The following is a 23628-nucleotide window of genomic DNA, read 5'->3' on the forward strand; positions in this document are numbered from 1 at the left end:
GCTCATCGCTGCCAGGGGGCGGAGCTTCCTCGCCGGGCGTTTTAAAAACTCGAGCTGAGTAATGTGCCTGGAGAATACTGCAGGCAGCAATCTAGTCCTCGAGGAGGAAGAGGAACCTTATCTTTTTACGTGTGAGAGGTGAGATCCGTTTATAATGTCATCGTAAAAGCTACGTGGGCTAAGACGCAGAGCTCGTATTCAGGCGTGTTGCTCCATTAGAGGGAGGGACCCAAAAGCCACGATCTGTGTTTGTACCTTCATTAGGACCAATCAAAATGAGACACAGTGGTGAGCGGCGGCAAAACGTTTGAGTTCTTCAGACTCTTCATTGAGCTGGATGGTAAGAAAACAAAGCATAAATAAATAAAATAAACAAACTGGCAGCCATGGGAGGGCAGTTGGATAGGGTTGTCAGAGGCCATGTGATGATTTAGGGGAGCAAGCAACTTTTTTGCATGGTGTCCAAAGTTCTGGAGAGCAGCTGGAACATTTTATTTATTTATAAATAAATAAATAAAATGGAACACTTTGTTTGCTCAGAACACTTTGCTCCCATGAGCAGCTGCTCTTCCCTCCTTTGTTGTCTCCTTCCCCTGCCAGCATCCTACTTCCCCATCCAATGGGGAAGCCGGAGTGGAGTTTCTGCTTCAGTGAGAGTTCACAGAGCCACAAGATGCAGAGGCAGGGATACCCTGTTTCCCTGAAAGTAAGAATACCCCGAAAATAAGACCTAGCAGTAATTTCTGATGTACCGCTAATTGCCCTAGTGCATTTTTTGGGGCTAAAATTAATATAAGACACTGTCTTATTTTCGGGGAAACACAGTAGGTGGGCCCGGCAGGTGCAACTTGCTCCCTTCATGTGGTGGCGGTGCCAGTGAGTGAGGTTAGCAGATAGCTAACTAACTTTACTCAATTAGCAGTTACCCTGGCTAAATGAGTAAAAAGCCACCTTTTTAAAGTGGTGAATCTCTTCTATTTATCGTGGGGAGAGCAACTGGCCCCATGCAACCCCAGCACCACATCCCTTCAGTGGCTGGTGCTGGTGTTACCTTGCATTTATTTTAAATTGTGAGCCCTTTGGGGACAGGGGAGCACTCTATGTTTCTTTGAAAATCACTGTGAAACCTTCTGTTGAAAAGCAGTATATAAAAGTTTGTCGGAACAACAAGAGAGTGGGAGATCGTGCACACACTGTTGTGCCAGCATGCAAAGAGGCCCGCTCAGTAGCTAGCTGGCTATGCTGCCTCGAGTCAATAAGTGAAGTTGCTGGCCTGGCTGGGAAGAGCAGGCCGTGTGACCCATGGGGGAGGAGGACAGAGGACTGTGTGTGTGTGGTAAACCTAACCAGGAAATGAATTTACGGTTAAGAAGCAGGAGCCTTGAACTCTGCACCTAGACAACAGATTGAGCAGACATACAGCTCACCTGGTCATTGGCTTCCCAGTGGTGAACTGTATTTATTCTCAAATTGTCCAATTTTTATTAAAATATGCATATATTATACCAATAAACCTATGCAAATTTTATGCAAAGTGGGGAGTTTTTTTTATATACTGTGTTGGTGAAAAGCATCCTCTTATTTCCACTTTTTGGTGATGGATATCAACTTTTTTCACCATTTGGACCTGGCAACCCTGATAGTGGTTTCAGCTCAATAGCAATTCTGGATCCCGCAATCCAGCACTCCAGCTTAAGGCGCAGCAGCCCAGTGATTCAGCTTGGTGGGGGCGGGGTGGTGCTCAGCCAGGTAGACTCTGGGGGTAGCAGCAGCTTGTGCCATCAGCCTCCCATGACAACAGCATCAAAGATGCTTCCCAGGAACCTGAAATACATTTGTCCTGTCCAGGGGACATGACCTTTAATAAGGTTCTGTACTCTGCAAAATCCCAAAGGTGGGAAAACTTTAGGTACAAAGATAGTCCAGGAGAATGGACTTGAGTAGGACATGGCAATGGCTGTTCAGAGGAAACACAGAACAAAAGGACTCTGCTATACAAACGCTGCATAACTGACTTGTGACCTGATTTTGATTGTGTTTGTTATTTATTTATTTATTATTTATGTATTTAACATTTATATCCCACACCACCTCCAGGGAGCCCAGAACAGTGTATGTGGCTATGTTTATCCTCATAAGAACCCTGTGAGGTTCTCTTGTTGTGCAAGTCACTCTGTCTAAATTAAGAATGCACAAGATTCAGAAGTGGGGGGGGGGGGGCAGGATGTGTCACCTTTTGATGAATGGCCTTTGTACCAGTTCAGCCTATGCATGATGCTACTGCTTAATCCAAGCAGAGGCCAATTTCCCCTTTGGAACTAAGTCCCTGTCTATGATCTGGTTCCATTGCTTTCTGTAGAAAGCTCAAATTTCCTAAAGTGCAGGGAGAAGGGGCGAGGCTGCCTGCTAACAATATATTTGTTTATTTTCCACAGTTTGTTCTGCTTCTGATGGTGAAAAAGAGAGCCTGGAGCCCTTCTGCTGCAGGTTCAGTCCCAACCTCTGGTTTCTTAGATCTCATCAGGCACTGCCAATACACTTCAAGCCTGTACTCATCATTTTTAGGGATAGAAACATGCTTTTTTATTTTTTTTTAAATTCAAGGTGATATTCTCAGGATGCTGAACTGGGTGCTCTAACCAAGTTCTGTGCTGTGTTTTCTGTGATTACACAGAATATACTCACCCCGGGGGAGGGGGGGGGATTGAAATTACTGTTGGCTTGGGGGAGGGGGCAGAATAGGAACATGCCTGGTAGGCCTGTGCTTCAGCCTTGCCAGATCTAAATAATGTGCACCTTTGTGCCAGTGCCAGGCGGAAGCAGCCCTCCCGGCACAGTTGTCTCTAGGCAGTATTACACACTTCTAGTATTGGGGTACGTGGGTGCTGTATCACTGTTGGCAACAGCTGGGAAATGTGAATTTGCATGGCAGCTTCCCTCACAGCTGATTTAGTAACATGGTGTGAAAGCAGAAGTAGTGGGAAATACCACAAGGAAGGAAGAGCTACCAACTGGCTCGAAAGCTAAATGTATCAGTTCCTATTTTGTTTATCAAGTCATCACCTACACCTTTAGCAAAATAATTGGCACCATTTCTGTACCATTCATCTGGTGTGCTGAATGGAGCATGCCACACACCCAGAAACCCTCCATCTGGAAGCACACAAAGACTAGCTACTCTAGCTCTTTTCTACTTGACAGTCATAGTCACTGCTCCCACAGAAAGATTTTGCATCTGTTGACTTTGCTTTCTAAACAGGATCATGGCCTTTGATGAACTAGGGCACTAGACTGTTCAGGGTGGAGTGATATTGCTCCCTCTGCGTGCAAAACATGGTTAATACTAAACAAAAAATGGTGGGGAGCAAGTTGTATAATACACTTTATAATACAGAACAACCTCACAGAGTTGTATCCTCCCTCTTACATAAACCCTGAACTTAATTCATAAATACTACCCCCATTTTGACTTTCAATCATTTGGAGGACTGTTCCTCACAAAAGGTGAGCATTAAATGAACTAAATGCTTTGTTATCCAACACTATTGGGTGATGGAGCTTTTTCTTGTTGGGTCTTTTCTGGCAGGGAGGAAGTTCTCTTTCCCTTCTTACAGCCCAGTCCTATGCATGTTTACTCATGTTAGTCCTTTTGACATCAAGTGAGTGTTGATTAGAATTGTAGCCTTAATAGTGGTGTTTCCTCTTGGCAGCAGTACCCTTTGGAATCCTCTGTATGAGCATCAGCACCACCTACTGATATTAAGGAACATTGCACATAGTCCCATCTGCAATATGGCTGAGTTATTGATGTTCTTGATCCCTTAAAAGTGTTTTTAGAGAGCAATGTGCATAATTATAGATTTCTACCATACTGTTAAAGTACGAATAAAACATTGATGAATCATGGAGACTGCCTTTTGACACAGGACAGAACAAACAATACCCCATACATATGGAATTAATTTCTAAATTGTGCCGCAGTTAAAAGGAACAAATGACTAAGTAGAAAGGAAGTATGAATTCTACAGCCCAAAACTGCATTGCTATAATGCTGAAGTGTGACAACCTCTTAAAAATGCAATTTCACTGCCAAACCTTATAGTATAAGGTTTTTTAAAGTATAAAAGCTCCCATTTTATTATAAGAACTTTGGAGAAATATCTTGATTCCAGCTTTGCAGATGTTTAAACATGATACTTAGATGCATAGGATGCTGCTTTATACTGGTCAGACCATTGGTCCATTTAGTTCAGAACTGTTTACACTGACTGGCAACAGCTCTCCTGGATTTCAGACAGGGTTCTTTCCCAGCTCTTTCTGGAGATGCCAGGAATTGAACCGGGGACCTCCTGTATGCAAAGCAGATGTTCTACCACCGAGCTACAACCTCATTCTATACTCCTAATTAGGTACATCAACACAGGTACATCCTGGATTTATACCAAGACTATGAATATTTCATAGTATCAGTATATTCAGAACATCTCCTGTTCAGATTATGACCTTGACTGTTATGCAGATTTCTCCAGTTCCTTCCATACCAGTCACCCTGTTACCACATGCACGCACACACAGAATGTCTTTTTCCTATTTTTATTTTTCATAAGTAAAGCGTCTGTGACTCTGATGATTCAAAGGTCTAGCACAGGTATGCTGCTCTTTCTGTGCCTAAGAATCAGAGATTGGAAATGGATATTGTTTTTGCAGTTCCAGGATCCGGATCAGAACAAGGCATGCAATTCCTAGAAAAAACAGCCACAACAAAACCCAGTAATATGTAGGCATAGAGAACCAAGCCCTGCAGAGTTCCATTTTAGATCCTTTGGACCTGCCAAGAAAAGAAAAAATGGTAATTCAACATAAATCAGTTATCAATCTAATATTGTAGTGATCAGCCCCCCCTCCCAAGAGTTAACAGGGAGTGAACCCTTGTCTTGACTGCCAGGCTAGTGAACTCCAGGGCAGCCAATCAATACACCAGGTGGGTGGGAACTAGAGAGTGGTTGCTGGGAATTCTGGGAACAAGAAGGGCAGTCTTTGTTGGAGAGAAGTGCTTGCAGAAAGGCTTAATGAGGGGCATGGAGTTTTTGTTCCCTCATAGTCAAAGCCAGCATGGAGGTTTCTCTCATGGAACAACTGCAGATCCTTGAGAGACAGGATTGCAGGAATCTTGATTTTCATCAGGTGTCATGTGAGTTTTCAAGGAAAAGGGGATTCAACATATGGAACCTTGTTAGTCAGATTTTCCATTAGAAACGGTGTGCGTGAGCTTTGCATATCCCTAATACTGTTCTATTATTGTTTACCTGCAATGTAATTAAAATCAGATGCACTATCCTACACTCGACCCACCTAAGGCATTGCAAAAGACTCTGTAAACCTTTACGCATGCCTAAATGCAGACTGAAACTGAAGCCTAAGACAACCCATTTTTGTAACCTAAGTATTTTTTAGTGTATTTAAGACCTAAAAGCCTCAGATGGAAGCAGTCTGTATTAATTGAATAAAACTGTTTATTTAGTTCTTTTCTTTCTACAAGCCTCTCAGAGTTGGTTTTTAAATCAGGAAAGAGGAGGATGGAAGTGGGGTTTCTCTGGTGCAAAAGCATCCCCTAGTGCTCAGCAACTATCAGTTTTCTCATCACGTGTAAGTCTACACGTGGAAGGTTTTTGTATTTATCCAACAGCAAAATAAAGAGCGTTTCCCATGAGATTCTACCCTGAGCCCAAAGAGGTTCAAGCTCTGTTGATAAGAGGGGTAGTAGTGGCAGCATTTTAATTCGACCAGAAATATAGATTAATTTTAGGAGAAGCCTAGCCAGGCAGCTCGCCAGGGATGATTCAGCATTCCCCGCCCTCTCATGTGAGCTGTTCTTAGACAAAGGCTTTAAATCCCTACAAATGTCCTATGTCAAGATGGGAGGTCAGATCTCCTCAGCCAAGCCTGATGGTGCATTCAACATCTATTTCCCAGTATTTATGAGCTCTAGTATCATTCATGTTTTCAGAGTATTTAGCTTTCATAAGTCTGTGTATACTCTGCACTGATGCCAAAACAAGATTTTGTGACAAGGTAACCCAAATGTTGTACCTCTCCCACAGTAACTGAATCTGTAAGCTATTATTGATATATTGCATTCTTCCTTCCAGTATACTGTGATAATCCTGGAGGTGGAAGTGATTCAGTAGCCAAAGCACTTTCAGACTTTAGGCTGGAGGTAAGATCTTTTATGCAGTTCTGTGTTCTCACAAGTCTGCCCTCAGCAGTAAGGGGGTGGTGGCTCCTCCCTACAACTTTATGTCCCAAGGCTTCCTATTCCCTTTCCCAAGTGCTCCCCCCTCTGGATCCTAAGTTTCTCCACATCTTTCTGTTAACTTGTGCTACATTTAAAGTCTACAAGTGTTTGTTATAGAAATAGGAAGGTGCTATATAGGACACTGAAGCTTTACCTCCTGAACTCATGGAAATCCTGCTTAGGCTCCCCTCAGGCTTCTGCAATTCACCAGACATGTCTGCTTTCAAACCCATCTCCACAGACAAAAGGACTACAAACGAGCTTTTTTAAAAGAAAAAGCAATTGAAAGCTGAGGTTTTCAGAATGCTGAATTCTGCACCCAGTGCCAGATCTTTGCAAATAATTGTGAATTACAGAAAGCCCTGTTCATAACTGTGAAGGAAGGCTAAAACCATCCAGTCTTCCCTTCATGAGTCTGCAGTCTTGGCGACCATGGTTTCTACTATTCTTCATATGCAAATGAGAACAAGAGCTTATGTTCATAATTTACTTTTAATATCCTGAGACTGAATATGTTAGGTTAGATTGTTTTCTCCACTGTGTCTCACTGTTTTTCTCACTGGGGTGGTGGCTCTGTGGATGGCATGACTAGGAGATGTTATCATTCACTCACAGGAGCGCCCTCTCCTCCAGTTCCTCACTCTCTTCATTCAGCCCCTCACTGCCAGATTCTTCATCAGGCTCTTCCTCTAGAGTCTTGCTGATGCTACTCCTGCTCCGAAGTTCGGATTCCCTCCTGAGAGGAAAGACAGGAATTTTTCATTGCTTTGCAAAACCCCAGAGAAAGAGGCTTCTGGTATAGACAGGGATGGAATCATTTGATGCCTGAGAGAGGAACCAAAAGGAACCTCTCCTCCCAAGCAGCTTTTTTGGGCCTCTGTCTCCAGAACAGCAAGTTGCCTCTGTCTAAAATTTATTTGTCCTTGCAGTGAGCTGACTCAAGTGTAGGCCCCATTCGTGTAGGCCCCTGTAGGAGATGGACCTGAGACAGAGAGCCCGTTCTCACAACCAGCACTACTTGGGTAGGACAGGGCTAGCCCAGATAGGGCTGGTTGTTTGGGGCCCCAGGATCACTCTTGATCCTGCCATTCCTCCCCTGGGTAGCCCTGATCAGCTACCTAGGTTTAAAGTGGGATAGAACAAGCACGTGCCTCCTACCTCACACTGGTCATCTGGGACTCCACATTGCCAGCAGCCATCTTTAAAGAAGTGGCCAGGCAGCGCAGAGCTTTCACAACGCACTGTGCTGCTCATGTAGTGCACTGTGGGATGCCCAATGGCCCCGGCTTGCTCCCCACCCCCCAGAATACCCCCACTGCTTCATCACTTGCGTGGGCACATGACAGCAGAGCCCTGATTGGGCTCTGGCAGGTAGGATCCTGCCTTCCCCATAGCCCACCCCCTTGTGGCTGTATGAAGGACATCAGAGAGGTACTAACTGACTTGTCCCATGTGGCATCAAAAGGCCACTTCACACTGTAGATGGCAGTGGTGTTTGTCACCGCTCAGCAGTATGTGGATGACTTTAAACCAAGGCTGCTCAACTTTAGCCCTCCTGCAGATGTTGACCTTCAACTCACATAATCTCTGGCTAGTGGCCACTGTGGCTGGGGATTATAGGAGTTGGAGGGCCAAAGTTGAGCAGGCCTGCATTTAAACACATGTGCTGCAGAGCCTGAGCCCAATCAGAATTCCTAGATGCACATAATGCATACGTTATGTGTCCACTGCAGGAAATGCTAATGTGCCTGTGGCAGATGCAATTGCAGAAAAAAAAAAGCAAAGCAAAGAAGCAGAGCTGGGAAGCAAGCCTATCAAACCACAGTCTAATGCCCACAATGCTTGGAAATCCCCTTTTACATAAGGTGGTGACCCCTTCAGAAGGTGGAGAGGTCATTCATGCTTTCCCCAAGCATGAATCTAGTATGAAGATTGCTTACCTTTCTGGGTAGTGATGTCTGTCTCGGTCACACTCCATGCTGTTTGGCCCCAGCAGGCTCTGGTGTGAGGAGCTGGAAGATCCTGCATGTAGAGCGAAGTAGCTATCAACAGAGTCTTCCTGGAGGCAGCGGGATTGTCTGCAGGAGGGAGGCAAAGGTGACCAGTTCTGCCAGAGACCAAGGAAGATGAGTGAAGCTCTGTCTCCTTGCCTCAGTTTATCCCTACCTTTCCAGGCTCTCCTCCTCCATGGCTGTTGGCTTAACTGCTTCCCCCTCAGAGCCTGTACCATTTTCAGGACTGTTAAACTGCTGCAAAAAGAACCAGGGGAGATTGTGATAAGAAAAGGAAGTGGGGTCAAGAAACTTATGACTTTGTGGCCACATCTTCTGTCAGTGCAAAAGGGAGTCTAGGTGTATAGATGTGCATGAGAATGCACATAAACATGCATGTGAAACTGGAATGGTGGATAAATATAATGGTAGATAAATAACACTAACAGGCTGTAATTGTAGCATTTCCCATTATGTTAGATGCTTATGAGGGATGATGCAATCTTGAGGACCACAGCTTTTGTTTGATAACAGTTTCTAGTCCTTCTGGAATAAAGCTTGAAATTTTGAACAACTAAAAGACCTTATTCATGAAAATGCATTTATTTAACACATTTCTGTACTGCCCAAAACACAAGTTCTCTGGGTGGTTTACAACTTGAACAACTAAAGCATGGTCTGAAAATACAACATTCAAATATCAGGATGTAGGGAGATGTGTGGAGATTATAACCTCGGTGTCTGGCACAAAATATTTTTGCCAGGAATTTTTAACTTTAATTAAAAGCTACACAAAGCGAAGAGTCAGATGAATGTGGGTCACACTGGAAAAACTTTGCAATGAAAGCTGACTGAAAATTTTCTGCATTTTAAGTTTTCTGCTTAAACTAGAGTCACTCTTGTCAAAATTGGGGCTTTGTGTATCACAATTTTTTTTCATCCTGAAGAAGTAGCAGCAGCCGCAATGGTCTCCCAGTTCAGTTCCGCAGGCAGCAGGTGAGGAAATTTATTTATTTATTTATTTATTTTAACATTTTATATCCCACTCTTCCTCCAAGGAGCCCAGAGCGGTGTACAACATACTTAAGTTTCTCCTCACAAAAACCCTGTGAAGTAGGTTAGGCTGAGAGAGAAGTGACTGGCCCAGAGTCACCCAGCAAGTGACTGGGTGACTCTGAATGGAGTCACCCCCATTCTGAATGGGGATTTGAACTCATGTCTTCCCGGTCCTAGTCCAGCACTCTAACCATTACACCACGCTGGCTCAAATAGGAAATAGGTAGGTCCAGTAACCCTCCCTGTCAAAATAAGTTTCTCCATCTCTGTCTGCTTTTAAAAGGACCCTCAAAATGCATCTGTTTCCCCAGGCTTTCAGTCAAAATTTTAAAATGTTTGTTTTTATTCTGTAAAATTGTTTTTGTTCTATTTTTACATGTGTTGTATTTAAATTATGTACATCGCCCAGAGACACACATATCAGGTGATAATAAAATATGAACAACAAACAAACAGGATAGGAGACAACATTCCTAAGCAGTATCTTGCTGCTCCCCCAAACAACATGCACTGCATTCAGGACAGCCAGCAGGAACATTAACTAGAGCTGACCTTAATGGGGGAAGGGACAGTCCAACAGAAAATAAATACCTAGAGAGTAAATAATTATATCAGCAATGGCCAACCTGAGGTTCTCTAACTGTTTTTGGATGACAGCTCCCATCATCTTCAGTTGCAAAAAATTGTGACGGGGGTGATGGATATTGTAGTCCAGCAACAACTGGAACTCAGGTTGACCACCACTGAATTACAGAATCAACAAACACAAAGCTTCAGAGCCTAAATAGTCTCATATCATCCTCAGGCCAAAAGGTGCTCAAATCCCCATTCAGCCATGAAACTCACTGGGTGACTCTGGGCCAATCACGTCTCTCTCAGCCTAACCTACCTCACAGAGTTGCTGTGAGGAGAAACATAGCCATGTACACCACTCCAGACTCCTTACAGGAAGAGCGGGATATAAATGTAAAAATATAAAAGGTGTCCTGAGGATGATGAAAGCTACAGCCCACTGGAAATTAAGCAATACAGACTCATACCTGCAAACATGTCCCTATTTTCCCATACAGGTGCATGGTAAAATAGGGACATGTTGACAGATATGCAAACTGGAGATGGTTGAAGATTTACAAACTCATTTCCAATTCTACCTTGCAATATGTACACAGTGGTTTTATAGTATTGCAGTAGCTTTGTTCTTTTCCAAGAGGAAAACATCAAGCTCCCCCCATTTTAATTTAAAATATCCTCCTGACAAGAGACACAAAAAGATCTCATAAGTTCCTTACTTCTAATGGAAACAGTACAACCCTGTAAGCAACCAACTTATCTAACATCCTCCAACAGCCAATTACTAATACTGAAATTGTCAAAATGCCCATCTAAAAACCTTAAGATATAAGAAAGAAACCGTTCCCTGGGTAAACTATACAAAGGGCACTGCAATAGCAATTTGGAATAACCCAGCCAACAATACTGATAAGCAAATGATTTTTCATCAAAATGCTTGATTTTTCTAGCTTCAAGGATGCAAAAATGTTTTCACCTTACATTTGAACCAACATGTAAATGAATTAAAAACTCTGTCTTGTGTGAGAAGCATGTGAGAGATACATGAAGGCCAGCTAGCATGAGGAATGTCACTGTGATTTGGTGTAATACAAACAAGTAAGTAACAAAACCAGGTGGCTTTCTTCTTGGAAAAAGCACGTTGTAGGCAGGGATTGCTTACCATCAGCTGCCTGGGAATAACTGCAATGCTGACTCTACGACGAGCTGATCCCTGTGATGTAGAAAAGAATACTGGGATTAGCATGGCTGTGGCCATGGGTGGGGAGGTGGGGGTATGCTCCCCTCAGAGATATTCCCCCTTTCCCTAATTTTTTGGGGTATTTCTTTAAAGGAGTCCTTTGCTCTTTGCTCATGCAGATATAAGGGAAAGTGTGCCCCCAGTTGCTTGGGAAGAAGGAACAGGGCCAACGGCTAATGGCATGCAGTGAGGTAGCTAACTCAAGTGGTGGGTTGGGGAGATTGCCAGCCTGGCCTGAACCACCTCTTCCAGCTGTCGCACCACTCCAATAGCCAGCCAGTCGACCGGCACCTACCTTAACTGGTTGTGCCATCCTCTGCTCATCTCACTCCCCGACTTCTCAAACGGTTGGGGAATGGAACAGAAGGAAGTGTGAAGATGCACAGCAGTGGAGGCTGGGGAATGGAGCAGAAAGGCAGGGAGGAGGAACAGCAGTGGCCAGGAAAGCAGAGATGGGAAGATTGGGTGCGAGAGGATATTGCTGTGCAACATACTCTGCGTCACAGGTGGGGAGAAGGTTCAAGATGGAAGAGCCAGCATGGTGTAGCACTCAGAGTGTTGGACTAGGACCACGGAGACCGGAGTTCAAATCCCCATTCAGCCATGAAACATTCGGCCACAACCAGAGATAAGTGGTCAGTCACTTATCTCTCCGCCTAACCTACCTCACAGGGTTGTTGTGAGGATAAACACATAACCATGAACAACAACCAGAGCTCTGGGCTCCTTGAAGGAAGAGCGGAATATAAATGTAAAAATAATCAAGCATAAAATTGGCATGTGCACTGCAGATGAGAAGGGGAGACTGGCATGCAACAGTCTTTGGCACCACAGGGTTGAAGGAGCTCACCATACTGCCTGAGCTACCAGTAGGGCACTACTACTATTTTTGTAGCAGTAATAGGGTAAGGGCTTAGACAGCACCTGAGAAAGAAACCCATTTTCCAGCTTTTAATCAAGGAGTGGAAAGGCACTGGGATAATTGATAAGCACTAGGTGCATTTAAACATGTTTTGCATTTTTATGCTATTAATTAAATAACTAATCTTCAGCTACTGTACTAAGTTCTGATTGCTGCACACTGCTTTCCCCCTCTCCATTCTGTTGTATGGTGTAGGCCTCCTTCCCACACAGTTTCTTTCCATTTAGGGTTTTGTCCATTTACATACCCAACCTCTGCACCTATTCCTTTCTTTCTTTCTTTCTTTCTTTCTTTCTTTTTAATGAGGCCATGCTTTGAATTGAGGAAGGATTGTGACGGGCCAGCAATATTGGCTCTGCCCATTGACTCACTCTCAGACAAGTCCAGCCATGGGATCTTTGTCAGCCACATTGGAACATTTATTTGAAGGGCAGGATATACCTTGGTTAAATAAATGTAACCCATCCCTGCCCAGTGTAAAACCTTGGGAAAGCCTTTTTTGCTTATTAAGCACCTCAGCAACTTATTCTACGGTTGGTTTTAAATGGTGCTGGGCATGTGGAAAATAAAACTTTCTTTGTGTGGGGTTCCATGTAACTGGTGCCTATGTGTATAGTTCTAGCAATATCTGTGGCCTGGGTATATGCCTTGCTGCTGCCTTGTGCCCTTACCTGCTGGAACATTCGCAATGGAGGATGCTTCAGTCTCTGCTCACCATCATCTATGTAGACAAAGAAAGATCTGGCTAGGCTGCTTTATGCCATGGTTCTAAGGGATGCAGCCTGCCCCCCCCCACACCACTGGTTGATGGGGCTCCCCAAACCCCAATTCACATTGTTCTAAAGGGCTATCATCTTTTGAATACCACCAACTGTACTGAAAGCATAGGCAACTTGTACTCCTGACTAACTGGCATAAACTAAGGACTAAATAATACTTGGCTCTCAATTCTTAAATTTCGAGAGCATGAAAAAAATTAATTCAGTCAGCAAGTAGCAGAAGCATGTGCAGAGGAATCCTGCACATGTTTACAGAGAGGTAAGTCCCAATGAGTCCAGTGGGACTTGCTCCCAAGTAAGTGTGCACAGGGTTGCAGCCTTAGTCTTTCTTTAATCTTCTTGGCTGGCAAAATGAGGCAAATTATTCAAAGTAGTACCATTGAAATTAAAAGGACAAGTCAGGCAATGCCTAGCATGTCTTTTATTTCAGTGGGACTACTCTGAGTAATTTTCCTCATGCCAACCTTTAGTCTTTACCTTTGAAACCAAGTGTTTTTGCATAGGTTTCCACCTTTTTGTCACTAAAGTTAATGAATCTCATTTTATATTAATTGTTTGTGTGTACTTAGAATAGCCCAAAGTTGTCTGTGAAGTAAAAATGTGGTTAAGTAACCATGTTTAATTTTGTATTAAGACACACATTAAATACATTTCAGGTCCGCCTTTAATAATTTGTTAGCTCCTCTCACACTTCTCTGAAGATATGCTGTGCAGCACATGCTGTTACTAAAAGCCAAGTCACATTTTATGTGGCTGCCAAGTTTGCTGTGTATATGCCGAAAGTAAGAAGGGATGAAGTATATCATCAAAACACGCAGTGGACACGTGCCAGATTGCAACAGCCAACTGCAACCCCTAGAGCATCCTTACCATATGGTTTGTGAGATGTGTTTTCATGCACACCCTTCATGCTTTGTGTGTCTCGATGGCAAAATGTCGTCTTAGGTCACACACACATACATTGATTAAAGCATGAATTGGCCCCAACTCAGCAATGATGTAAAACTGGGTTGTAGGAAACATGCTGCCTCCCAGCTTCATGGGAGGAACCAGGGGTTCATGAAACTGAAGGCTGGGAAATTTACGACCGACAAAAGGAAGTACTTTTTCACACAACATGTAGTTAATCTATGGGATTCTCTGCCTCAAGATGTGGTGACAGCCACAAGCTTGGGTGGCTTTAAAAGGGACTTAGACAAATTCATGGAGGACAGGTCTATCAGTGGCTACTAGTCTGGTATCTATGGGTCACCTCCAGCCTCAGAGGCACAATGCCTCTGAATACCAGTTGCAGGGGAGCAACAGCAAGAGAGAAGGCATGCCCTCACCTCTTGCCCGTGGGCTTCCCAGAGGCATTTGGTGTGCCACTGTGTGAAACATGATGCTGGACTAGATAGGGCCTGACCATTAATAGAGTAGGAGAGGCCCCTGTTTGCTGATTGTCGGTGAATTAGAAACAAGGCTGGAGATGCCAGCAGTAATGGTGTGCTAAGCCACAGCTGGGTTGGAGGGTTTCCTCTTACCCAGCAGCTATACCTAGGTCTTTAACAAGGTAGGACAAAAACGCCCTCAAATCCAGCTGCTGCTTAACACACAGGCACTGCCAATGCATCCAACCTTGCTTTTAACTTACACACAAGTAGGGAGGAGAGCTGGTCTTGTGGTAACAAGCATGAATTGTCCTCTTTGCTAAGCAGAGTCCACCCTGGTTTGCATTTGAATAGGAGACTACATCTGTGAGCACTCTAAGATATTCCCCTTAGGGAATGGGGCCACTCTGGGAAGAGCACCTGCATGCTTGTATGCAGAAAGTTCCAAGTTGCCTCCCTGGCAGCATATCCAAGATAGGACTGGGAGAGACTCCTGCCTGCAACCTTGGAGAAGTCACTGCCAATCTGGGTAAACAATACTGAGCTAGATGGACCAATGGTCTGACTCAATATAAGGCAGCTTCCTATGTTGAAAACAGAAGCACACACAGTTCCCACACTTCCTACCCTAATTCAGTTTTCGAACCAGCCTACTGTGTGTGATCTTCACTAGTGTGGATAAACAAACTGGCAGGTTATGTTGTTATTCTATCAACGTTCATTATTGGGCCTTAAATGCTGATCAGAAACCTCTCTTTATCCGCATTGCCTGCCAACTAACTCCAATGAAATTATTTGAAAAATTAAGGGATGAAATTTTACAAACATCTATTTATTGTGACGAGGGAAATGGTTTTTAGAGTTTGGGAAACCAGCCCGTCACACGTTTCTTGTCTTTTCACCCGCCACAGTGAAAGAGAACAATGACAAAGCAATTCTAACCAAAATGCAGATCTGTGATCTGCAGCAGGCTGGATAAACTGGCAGGTCATCTTGTCATCCTTTCACAGTTTATTCCTGGGCCTTAAGCCCTAGTCATCCTGGACTGATGAGCTTTTAAGTGCTAGCTATATGGTTGCTGATTGCTGTAAGATATTAAGGGCGCACTTTAATAGCCCTTCAATAACCCTGAAGTGTGTGCTTGTTTCACAGCCCCATTTCAGTTTATACAGGGAGGAGAGGCATGAGCTAAGAAGAGAATTTTCTATGATCATTTTCTCTTAAAGGAGACAGTAATGCTGAATGAAGCTGGTAGGAGTAATGCAAGTGCTGTCAAGGGCACTGAGGGAAGAGTAGGGAAGAGGTGCTTTTGTGCTACTTGAAATATAAAAAAAATACTTACCTCTTCTATATTTGCAATGCAGCTGAACTGATGAACTGGAAATGCTTGCTCCGCAGTAGTATGCAACCCAGAGATGCATCACCAAAAAATAGGTGCTTGGATCTGTGCAATGCAGAGCACCAGGCACACAAAAAGAAGACCCACCCATATTGGCCCTGGGAATTAACCCCAGTGGCAGATGTCTTCTTACTCCCAAGGGGCTCTCCGCCTGCACATTAACTCAGCTTTGAGGAGCCATAACTCTGTGGCAGAGCACATGCTTTGTATGCAGATAGTCTTAGGTTCAAGCCTTGCAACTCTAGGCAGTGATGGGGAAGACTCCTCCCTGCCAGTCAGTATAGACAGTACGACCTCAGATGGACTAATGGTCCGATCTAATATAAGGCAACTTCATATGTTCATAAAAGCCCTTCACACAAAGGCTGAGCCCACCTCACCCCTGTTTTCTGCCAGCTGTCGGTTGCGGGAGTTCTGTTGGATCAGCCTCTTCATCTCCTCCAGCTCTGTGTGCTCCCTCAAGTGGTGCCTTTTCAGGTTCTCCACATGCTGCACCATTACCTCTGTGGCCCGGCTCATGCGTGCCTCCTGTGAGAATGAGGGGTGGGGATGGTTAAAGCCAAGCAGCTGGGCAAGGAAAGCCAGATATAAAAAGGCAGCACAACCCACTTGCAGGAGACCCAAATACAGGTTCTTACACTTTCCTCCTCACTGTAGCAATAATGCAGGACTTCTTCTGGTTACTCCAACAACATCTGGGGACTCAAGGTTGGGAACCCCTGGCCTAAGGGGTACAGTATTGTATAGACAAGGTCACAATACAGCTAAACAAGCCCAGGGATTTACAGCTTGCTCCTCAATGACCATGTAGCAAGAGTTGCTGGAATCCCAGTCAAGAAGGGCCTCCTCACTATGCTCTTCCCTACAATTCAGAATTAGATTTACAGGAGTATTAAGCACAGGGAGAGTGGATAGGTATGGATTGGAATACCTGTGAAATCTTTCACCCATGTTGACTGCTGAACCTATAGTACTGGATGGAACACTATGGGAGCTTCAGCCACTTTAGTCACACAGGGCATATTGAGGGTGGGGCAGGGCACATGCCCTAGGTGCCATTGCGGGGGGGGGGCAAAGTGCCTACCATGCCCCGCCCCCCACCCCAACTGCGGTCCGGAGAAGTGCCCCCCACCAGCAAGCACTTGCCATTTATTTCAGGCGGCGTTTGCTGCCTGAAAGCGTCTATCCAGAGAGGGAGAGAAAGGAAGAATAGATGCTTTCAGGCAGCAAGTGCTGCCTGAAATGACGTGCAAGAGCTTGCTCAGGTTCTTCGGAACTCGAGGCCACGCCCCTTTTGCATGTGATGTCAAAGGGGGTGTGGCCTCAAGCTCTGAAGGGCCTGAGCAAGCTCCTCGGCGTCATTTCAGGCAACAAACACTGCCTGAAATAAATGGCAAGGGCTCGCTGGGGGTGGGAGGCAGGGCAGATGTGGATTGGGCAATCAGGTGCTAGTGCAAGCACCTGATGTGTTGGTTTTTCCCATTTATAACCTGCTTTTTCTCCAAGAAGCTCAGAGGACTGCATGGTTATGTTTATCCTTGCAACAACCCCATGAGAGTGTCAGATGTTTAGATGGGGGGGTACAATTTCAGTGCTTGCCCTAGGCGTTGTTTTCCCTAGATATGCCCCTGCTTACACACACACACACACACACACACACACACACACACCATATCAGACTCCATTTTGTTCCAGCGGTGGCTACAGAAAGATCAGTCCTTGTGACATGATCTCTATTATTCATCTTAGGGAAGCAGCTGCACACAATTTTCCCTCAATTGCCTAGGACATTTTCATGCATGAGGCTCAAATCAACTTTTCTTTAGATCAATCTATAATATGACTGTAACATCTACACTGGCAAGAATATACATTTGATTTATTTTCTTGCATTCTGCCCTACAACAACAGTATTTCTGCATGGCATAAATAGCATGGATGGAGTTCCACATAGTTTTTTAGTGTCTATATATGCCCATGAACCCTAGGCTAGAAATGCACCTGATGGACAGCTCCTAGTTTCTCTGCTGCAACTGTTGCCCGTTCCATGGCTCCTGCCAGCACTGTTAGACTGCTCTGCAATTGTTCTATCAATTCCTTGCGCCTGGAGTCCATACAGGCTTGATCCAGCATCTGTAGAGATAAAGCCAAAGTTAGCAATTCTTAGGTTAACTGGACATTGGCTAAACTCCTACTTCGGGTTCTTCACCAGTACTGGTTCTATGCATTACTCACTCTTTCCAGCCACAACATTCCAGCCACAACATTCCAATTGATTGGAAAAATATTTAAAACCCCACTTGACTTGGTCAATGCCTTTGTAGACCACCTTTGCTTCTTGCACCCCTCCCCCCCCCTTTAGTTCTTTGTAGGAATGACATGCCAGTGATGAGTCCAGATTTCCAACCCTCAGAAGCACAAGTAATAGTGATCATTATTGTCAAGAGAGCCCAGGAAATGGTTTCACACACCTGCAACACTGTCTGGCATTCTGCCAACTCCTTCTGAATATTCCCTTCAGCCGTGTTCCTTGCCCGCTCCTCTACCTGCACCCGCCGCCTCAGTGTGAACATGTCGCAGCGGAAGGCCAGAGCCAACTGTGCAAAGGCTGCCTACCAAGAAAAGGGGTAGGTCACACAAATGATAATACCTTTGCTCAATCAGTATTCTAATACTTGTGAAAAAACATTCCAGATAGCTCTCAAAATCACAGTGGTCCTGATAACTGCATTTCCCCAGCAACAATATATTGTGGCAACGACTGGGAAAATGTGATATTCCGCTAAGAAGAAGTGCGTACTTGCAGGAAGACATTTGGATCTCACACAACAAATAAGCAAACTACTGTGCATTTCTCCCCTTTCTATACTATCTAAAAAGGCCTTTGAAGTGCAGAGGGAATGGAATAATTATTATTCAAGCACCTTAGTCTGCAGGGGTTCACCATTTGTACAGGTGCAAGACTTAGTCAACCTAATGCTACCCCAACTGTATAGACAACTCTGCCTGAGAAGCAATCAGACAGCAGAGCCCAGAGGTGCAGTCAGAACATCATGAAATCCTGAATGACTGACTAATGACCAGCTGGAACACAAGGCTGCCATCAACTATGAGACTGAAGCCAATTATTATCAACAGCTGCTGACCTAATGGTGCTCTTTGTGGAATAGCTCCAATCTATGCATAGGACATCCAACTACCTGGGGGCAGCAGCACTAACCTCCACGTCCTGTTCAGTCAAAGCCATCCTGCAAAGAAAGACCATAGAGAGCTATGAGGCGCAACACACTAAAGTTTCTGTAGAGATTTAGGAAAGCATAGGCAGCAGAGCAGAGAGAAGGATCTGTAGATTCCAACCTAGAAAATCTCACCCAAGGAACTGCACTTAAGCTGGAGGCCTATCCCATAATTCCTGACTATTGGTGTGGCTGGGGATGATGGAAGTTGTTGTCCAAAAACAGCTGGAGGGGTGAAGTTTTACAGCTCTGGGTTAGAAGGAGATGACTACCAGGATCAACTCAAGACATACAAGAGAACCACTTTAGCAAAAGTACAGAAATATTGCCCTTGGCTTTACAATACTATTTTGCCCTTTCTTGTCTGGGTTGGGATAACCCAAAATGCAACAGTTTGCTTTTACCCAAATTAAAGATCATTGTCACTTTCTTGGAGTAGGTACTATGGCTTATACAATCCTTCCTGCACATGACAGACAAGCACATGGAAGGTTCCTACCTATGCAGGCCCAACCTGTCCAGCACAGATAGCTCCATCAGTGAGGTAGTCAGTGGGTCTTCAGCAGGATCTGCATCTAGATAAGGAAAGGTAAACATTTGTTTGGACACAGAACATGAACTGGAACCAAACAAAGAAAATCTATGAGATGATCCTACTTCTGGCTGGAAAATGCCAAGGCATGGCAGGCTAGTAGCTGGAGATGCGTCATTAACTAGGACTCATCCTTAGTAAGCAAGCAACACTTAGAAGAAGATGCTAACAGCCTGCAAATCAAGTGTATGAAAGACCAGTAAGGATTTCTGGCCATCACCAGACCTCTATAGCCTAGCTCATGGATCATGTGGAGAAAGACGTAACTAGCTCTAATCAAACCTTTTGCCACCTAGAAAAGAGGTTGTGGTGCCATTGTGAATCCACTAAAAACATCAGTTTATTGTGCTTTAGTCACAAAGCTAACAAATAGATTTAAGGAGCCAAACTCACACAGAAAATATTTAATTCAGATGTTGCTCTCCTTCCCATGACTCCACGCTGAGTCTCAATGGGGTTTCTGAATATGATAGAAAGCAGAATGCCCACCATTGGAAGTAGAATAAGAGAAAGTGAGCAAATGGGCAGTAGGGATGTGCACAAACCACAGTTCGACCTGCAGTTTGAGCACCGTTTGGGATTGCAGTTTGGGAGCTTGAAGAAAGAGGAGAGTAGGTCCTCACCTGCTCTCTGCTGCCCCATGCAGCTCCCTGCTGGGGCAGCACACATCCCAAAAAGCCCTGTGAGGCACCAGCATGCATATGGCACCTGCACATGCATGGACAGCGTGTGTGTGCTGTGCCATGTGGGGCTTTTTGGGACGCATGCCACCCTAGCAGAAAGCGGCATGGGGTGCCAGAGAGCAGGTAAAGACCTGCTCTCCTCTTTCTTCAAGCTCCCAAATTGCAGTCCCAAACTGTGCTCGAACTGTGGGTTGAACTGTGGTTCATGCACATCCCTAATGGGCAGTTCATGCTGATGAGGAATGACAGTTCAAGGCAGAGGAAAGTAAATGAGATCAAGATCTTTTAGAAATCACTTGTGTTTTGTGTGTTCCTTCAGTTAGAAAAATTTAAATTCTGCATCCAAATTCTATGCCAACAAAAGCTTGATTCTGGCTTTTGAAATTTTAGTGTGTGTACACTGTCAATTAGGGATGTGCACAAACCTCTTTCTTCTCTAGAGTCCATTATCACAAACCAAGGTTTGTGCACTGGTTCGGCGTCAAACCGGTTTCATGATGCAGGGAGGGGAGCAGCGAGCGGGGGAGCAGGAAAGTGGATCAACATGTTAGCAGGAAAGTGGATAAACACACAAAGGAGTGCTCCTGGTGACCTCCATTGGCGGGAATCATCATCATATTAAGCTCCTTGGAGATGAAAAGGCACATGCTGATTCCTTGGGGATGGAGAGAATGAGGAATAGGAAGGAAGAGAGTCAAGAAAGAAAGCAGAAGAGAAATATGCAAAATGTAAGAGAATGGACTCTAGAGAAGAAAGAGGATGGGAGAGACTAGAAGATGTAAGGGACATTAAAACAAGAAAGGAAAGGTAAAGACAGAAAACAGAGGAGGGGATCACTGCAAGTGGGGGAAGAGCAGATGACAGAAGCAATGGCAAAGACTCACTCACCAACCTGCATCGCTCTCACCACTCTCTTCAAAGTGCACAAGTAGTTCTCTGCTCCCAGTGCTACCCCGCTTTACTTGCTCTTGAGTTCTCATGCCACAGGACTGCAAAGACAGAACAGCCATTTTAGGTAATACAAATGTTGCTCTCTCCTCCATCTCAGGTGAGAGTGTGGATTGGAGTCTCACAAGAAAAGGGAGTGACTGGTGGAAACCACAGGGGTATTATGGCTCTCAACTTTAGTTTTCTTGTTTATTGGGCAGAGGCACCTTTTAAAGTAGTGGTTTCCTTTTATTTAGCAGGAAGAGAGCAACTGTTCCTATCCAGCCCAGCATGGTGTCTATTCAGTGGCTATTGCTGGTGTCTCCTTTATTTTGTTTTGGATTGTGAGTCTTAGGGGATGGGGAATTATTTTTTCACACCTTTTGCTATGTAAATACTATTTTTTTGTTGTTGAAAAGTGGTATATAAATATATTTTAATAACAATATTGCAGAGTGGAGAGGGCTGTAGCAAGCACTATAGGCATGGCAGGTTGAAAGTATATCCTTCCATGCTGAGTGTGTTGTGATATCTGTTTGAAGACCACATCTTGGTAGGGTGGACCAAGGTTCTGGTCTTGGAGATGATGAAAGGAAGGGAGAGCCCAGGGAATATTCTGAATGCCCTTCATGTAGTTCTGTATTTGAAGCTAAGCAAGTCGGGGCCTGGTCAATACCTAAGCTGGAAGTGACTTGGGAACCCCGCTGTTTAGAACAAATCAGTAAAGGTAGAAGAGTCTCAGCCCTACTCACCTTGTTTGTGCTGTCGGAGCTCCTCCTTCTCTCATCCACCATCCGTTCAGAGACTCCTTCTGAACTGGCCATTGTTCCTGAAGAATTAAATGCAGGGGGGAAAGGCTTATGGCAACCAATTCTAATCATTCCAGCTTCTGATGTGTTACATCTGTGAAGTCAGCATTGAGCATTTCCAGCTCAGCTCAAATTCATGAACCAGCACTATCAGTGTACTCCTGTCACCCTCTAGGAATGATTTAAGAAACGAACAGTTCTTGACTTCCCTTTCTGCTGAGTGGGCCTCTTCCAGTAATTCCATAGGGCAACATATAAGTTACAAGAAGAAGAGCGAAACTGAAATGGTGGTAGTGGATGAGCTACAGTACAATTGTAAAGAAAGCCAATAGGAGTGCTTCCACTACTGATAAGTCCATGGGTTGACTACAGTCATCTAGAAGGGCTTGGATGAATGTGGGTGAATTAGGATCTCACTAATGAGCAAGGAGTTAATCCTACCATGGGCTCTGCCTAGACCTGTAGGGCAACGAGAAGGCCTGGCACTCAAGCCTTGGTTATAGCAGACTGATCAGGCAATGTAAGCATAGAGAAGCTCAATCCACATGTTATAACAGAGGCCCCTTGAAAGGTAATGTAGTTCCACTGTCAATTTTCCACCCACCAAAAGAGTTTCCAAGACACAATTAACCAGGAGCAGGAAAGAACCATGATGCTGTGAAAACTCTCCACACAAGTTAGAAAAATAACATAGAGAGCAGCACTGGATGTTATGGCAACAGTGGGAGGAAGTCACTATGCACAGGGTGTTTCGAGCAGCCTCTCCGTAATCAACACAAGCGACTGTGTCCATTGTAGCACACATTGTAGCTAGCGTAATGGTGGGCCCTGAGAAAAACTTGAGAGAACAGAAGGGGGCCAGAAAAGTAATCATGAGTTTGTGTCATGTTCTGCCCTGGGCAACAGGGTTCCAAAAAAGGAATAAAACTCTGGACCAATCACTGACCCATCACTGAGCTGTTCATAGTCAGTAAGCAAACTATTTCAGAAGAAAGCATCCTATTTGGAGTAACAGGCACAATAACATTGCAACATAGAAAGTTGCCCAATACAAAGTCAGACCATTGGTCTATCTCACTCAGTATTGTCTATGCTGAATGGCAGCGGCTCTCCATGGTTTAGGCAGGAATTTTTCCCAGACCTACCTGGAGATGCTGCCAAGGTTTGAATCTGGAACCTTCTGTATGCAAAGCAGATGCTCTACCACTGAGTTATGGCCCCATAAATGGAAGGAACACAGCAGCCAACTGACACTATTCTGTCAGGTTAAGCATGTGAACCCCTGAGAATACTGGGCAGCTGCAGTATACACGAGTCAGACCCTAGGACTAGCCATCAGCCAAACTGGGCTTTTAGTAATGTTAACAAAAGTACATCAGGCTAGTACACTGTGAAAATATGAGCCAAACCTTGTGTTACCGCACCCACTGTAGCACAGGTCACAGCTTCTGCCTCCCAGCCCCAGGTTGCTCTGTTACCTGCATCCAAAGATAGTGTGAGTCCTGTGCAGCTCTGTGCAGTGTGCAGCTCTGTCTGATGCTGTGTCAGTGGCTCTTTGCTGAAAAGATAAACAGGCTAGGTTAATTAGCAGAAAGCTCCACTCAGACCCTACCGGAACAGGCAAATACGCTCCTCTCCAGACACCACAGAAGTTAAAGCCCCACGGGATTGTCCTCTCCAGCAGAAAAAGCCACATGCTGGCAGATGTTCCAAGGATAGGAAGAAGTTGCTACCTGCTGGACCTCCCTATCTGCAGCAT

At 44.6% G+C, this 23628-nt stretch overlaps 1 protein-coding gene and 1 long non-coding RNA gene across 8 annotated transcripts in view; one reads left to right on the top strand and one right to left on the bottom strand.

Annotated features, from left to right (window-relative positions):
* Positions 1-8961, top strand: LOC128322376 (uncharacterized). 3 transcript variants are annotated; one of them, XR_008305679.1, is made up of 6 exons: positions 1-138; positions 265-340; positions 2436-2604; positions 4708-4849; positions 6150-6217; positions 8289-8961. It is a non-coding gene; the product is annotated as an uncharacterized LOC128322376 (long non-coding RNA). The 3 variants fall into 3 exon arrangements; XR_008305680.1 differs by having other exon boundaries at positions 2436-2487; positions 8289-8959; XR_008305681.1 differs by lacking the exon at positions 2436-2604 and having other exon boundaries at positions 8289-8958.
* Positions 4580-23628, bottom strand: part of LOC128322373 (inositol 1,4,5-triphosphate receptor associated 2-like) — a 25045-nt gene continuing 5996 nt past the window's right edge. For 2 of the 5 annotated variants that reach the window (XM_053243500.1, XM_053243499.1), the window contains 14 exons: positions 23348-23427; positions 21813-21889; positions 21026-21122; positions 19358-19433; positions 18843-18870; positions 18094-18234; positions 17624-17755; positions 16003-16150; positions 12746-12795; positions 11075-11125; positions 8462-8544; positions 8236-8373; positions 6909-7031; positions 4580-4828 (listed from right to left, as the gene is read on the bottom strand). In XM_053243500.1, coding sequence (XP_053099475.1) covers positions 4669-4828; positions 6909-7031; positions 8236-8373; positions 8462-8544; positions 11075-11125; positions 12746-12795; positions 16003-16150; positions 17624-17755; positions 18094-18234; positions 18843-18870; positions 19358-19433; positions 21026-21122; positions 21813-21889; positions 23348-23427 — 1384 coding nt within the window. In that variant the 3' untranslated portion in view covers positions 4580-4668. Of the gene's footprint in view, positions 4829-6908; positions 7032-8235; positions 8374-8461; positions 8545-11074; positions 11126-12745; positions 12796-16002; positions 16151-17623; positions 17756-18093; positions 18235-18842; positions 18871-19357; positions 19434-21021; positions 21123-21812; positions 21890-23347; positions 23428-23481; positions 23617-23628 lie in introns of those variants that run through there. The other 3 variants (XM_053243501.1, XM_053243502.1, XM_053243503.1) reach the window with 3 other exon arrangements.

This window comes from Hemicordylus capensis, chromosome 4 (genome assembly GCF_027244095.1).
Source record: "Hemicordylus capensis ecotype Gifberg chromosome 4, rHemCap1.1.pri, whole genome shotgun sequence".
NCBI lineage: Eukaryota > Metazoa > Chordata > Lepidosauria > Squamata > Cordylidae > Hemicordylus > Hemicordylus capensis.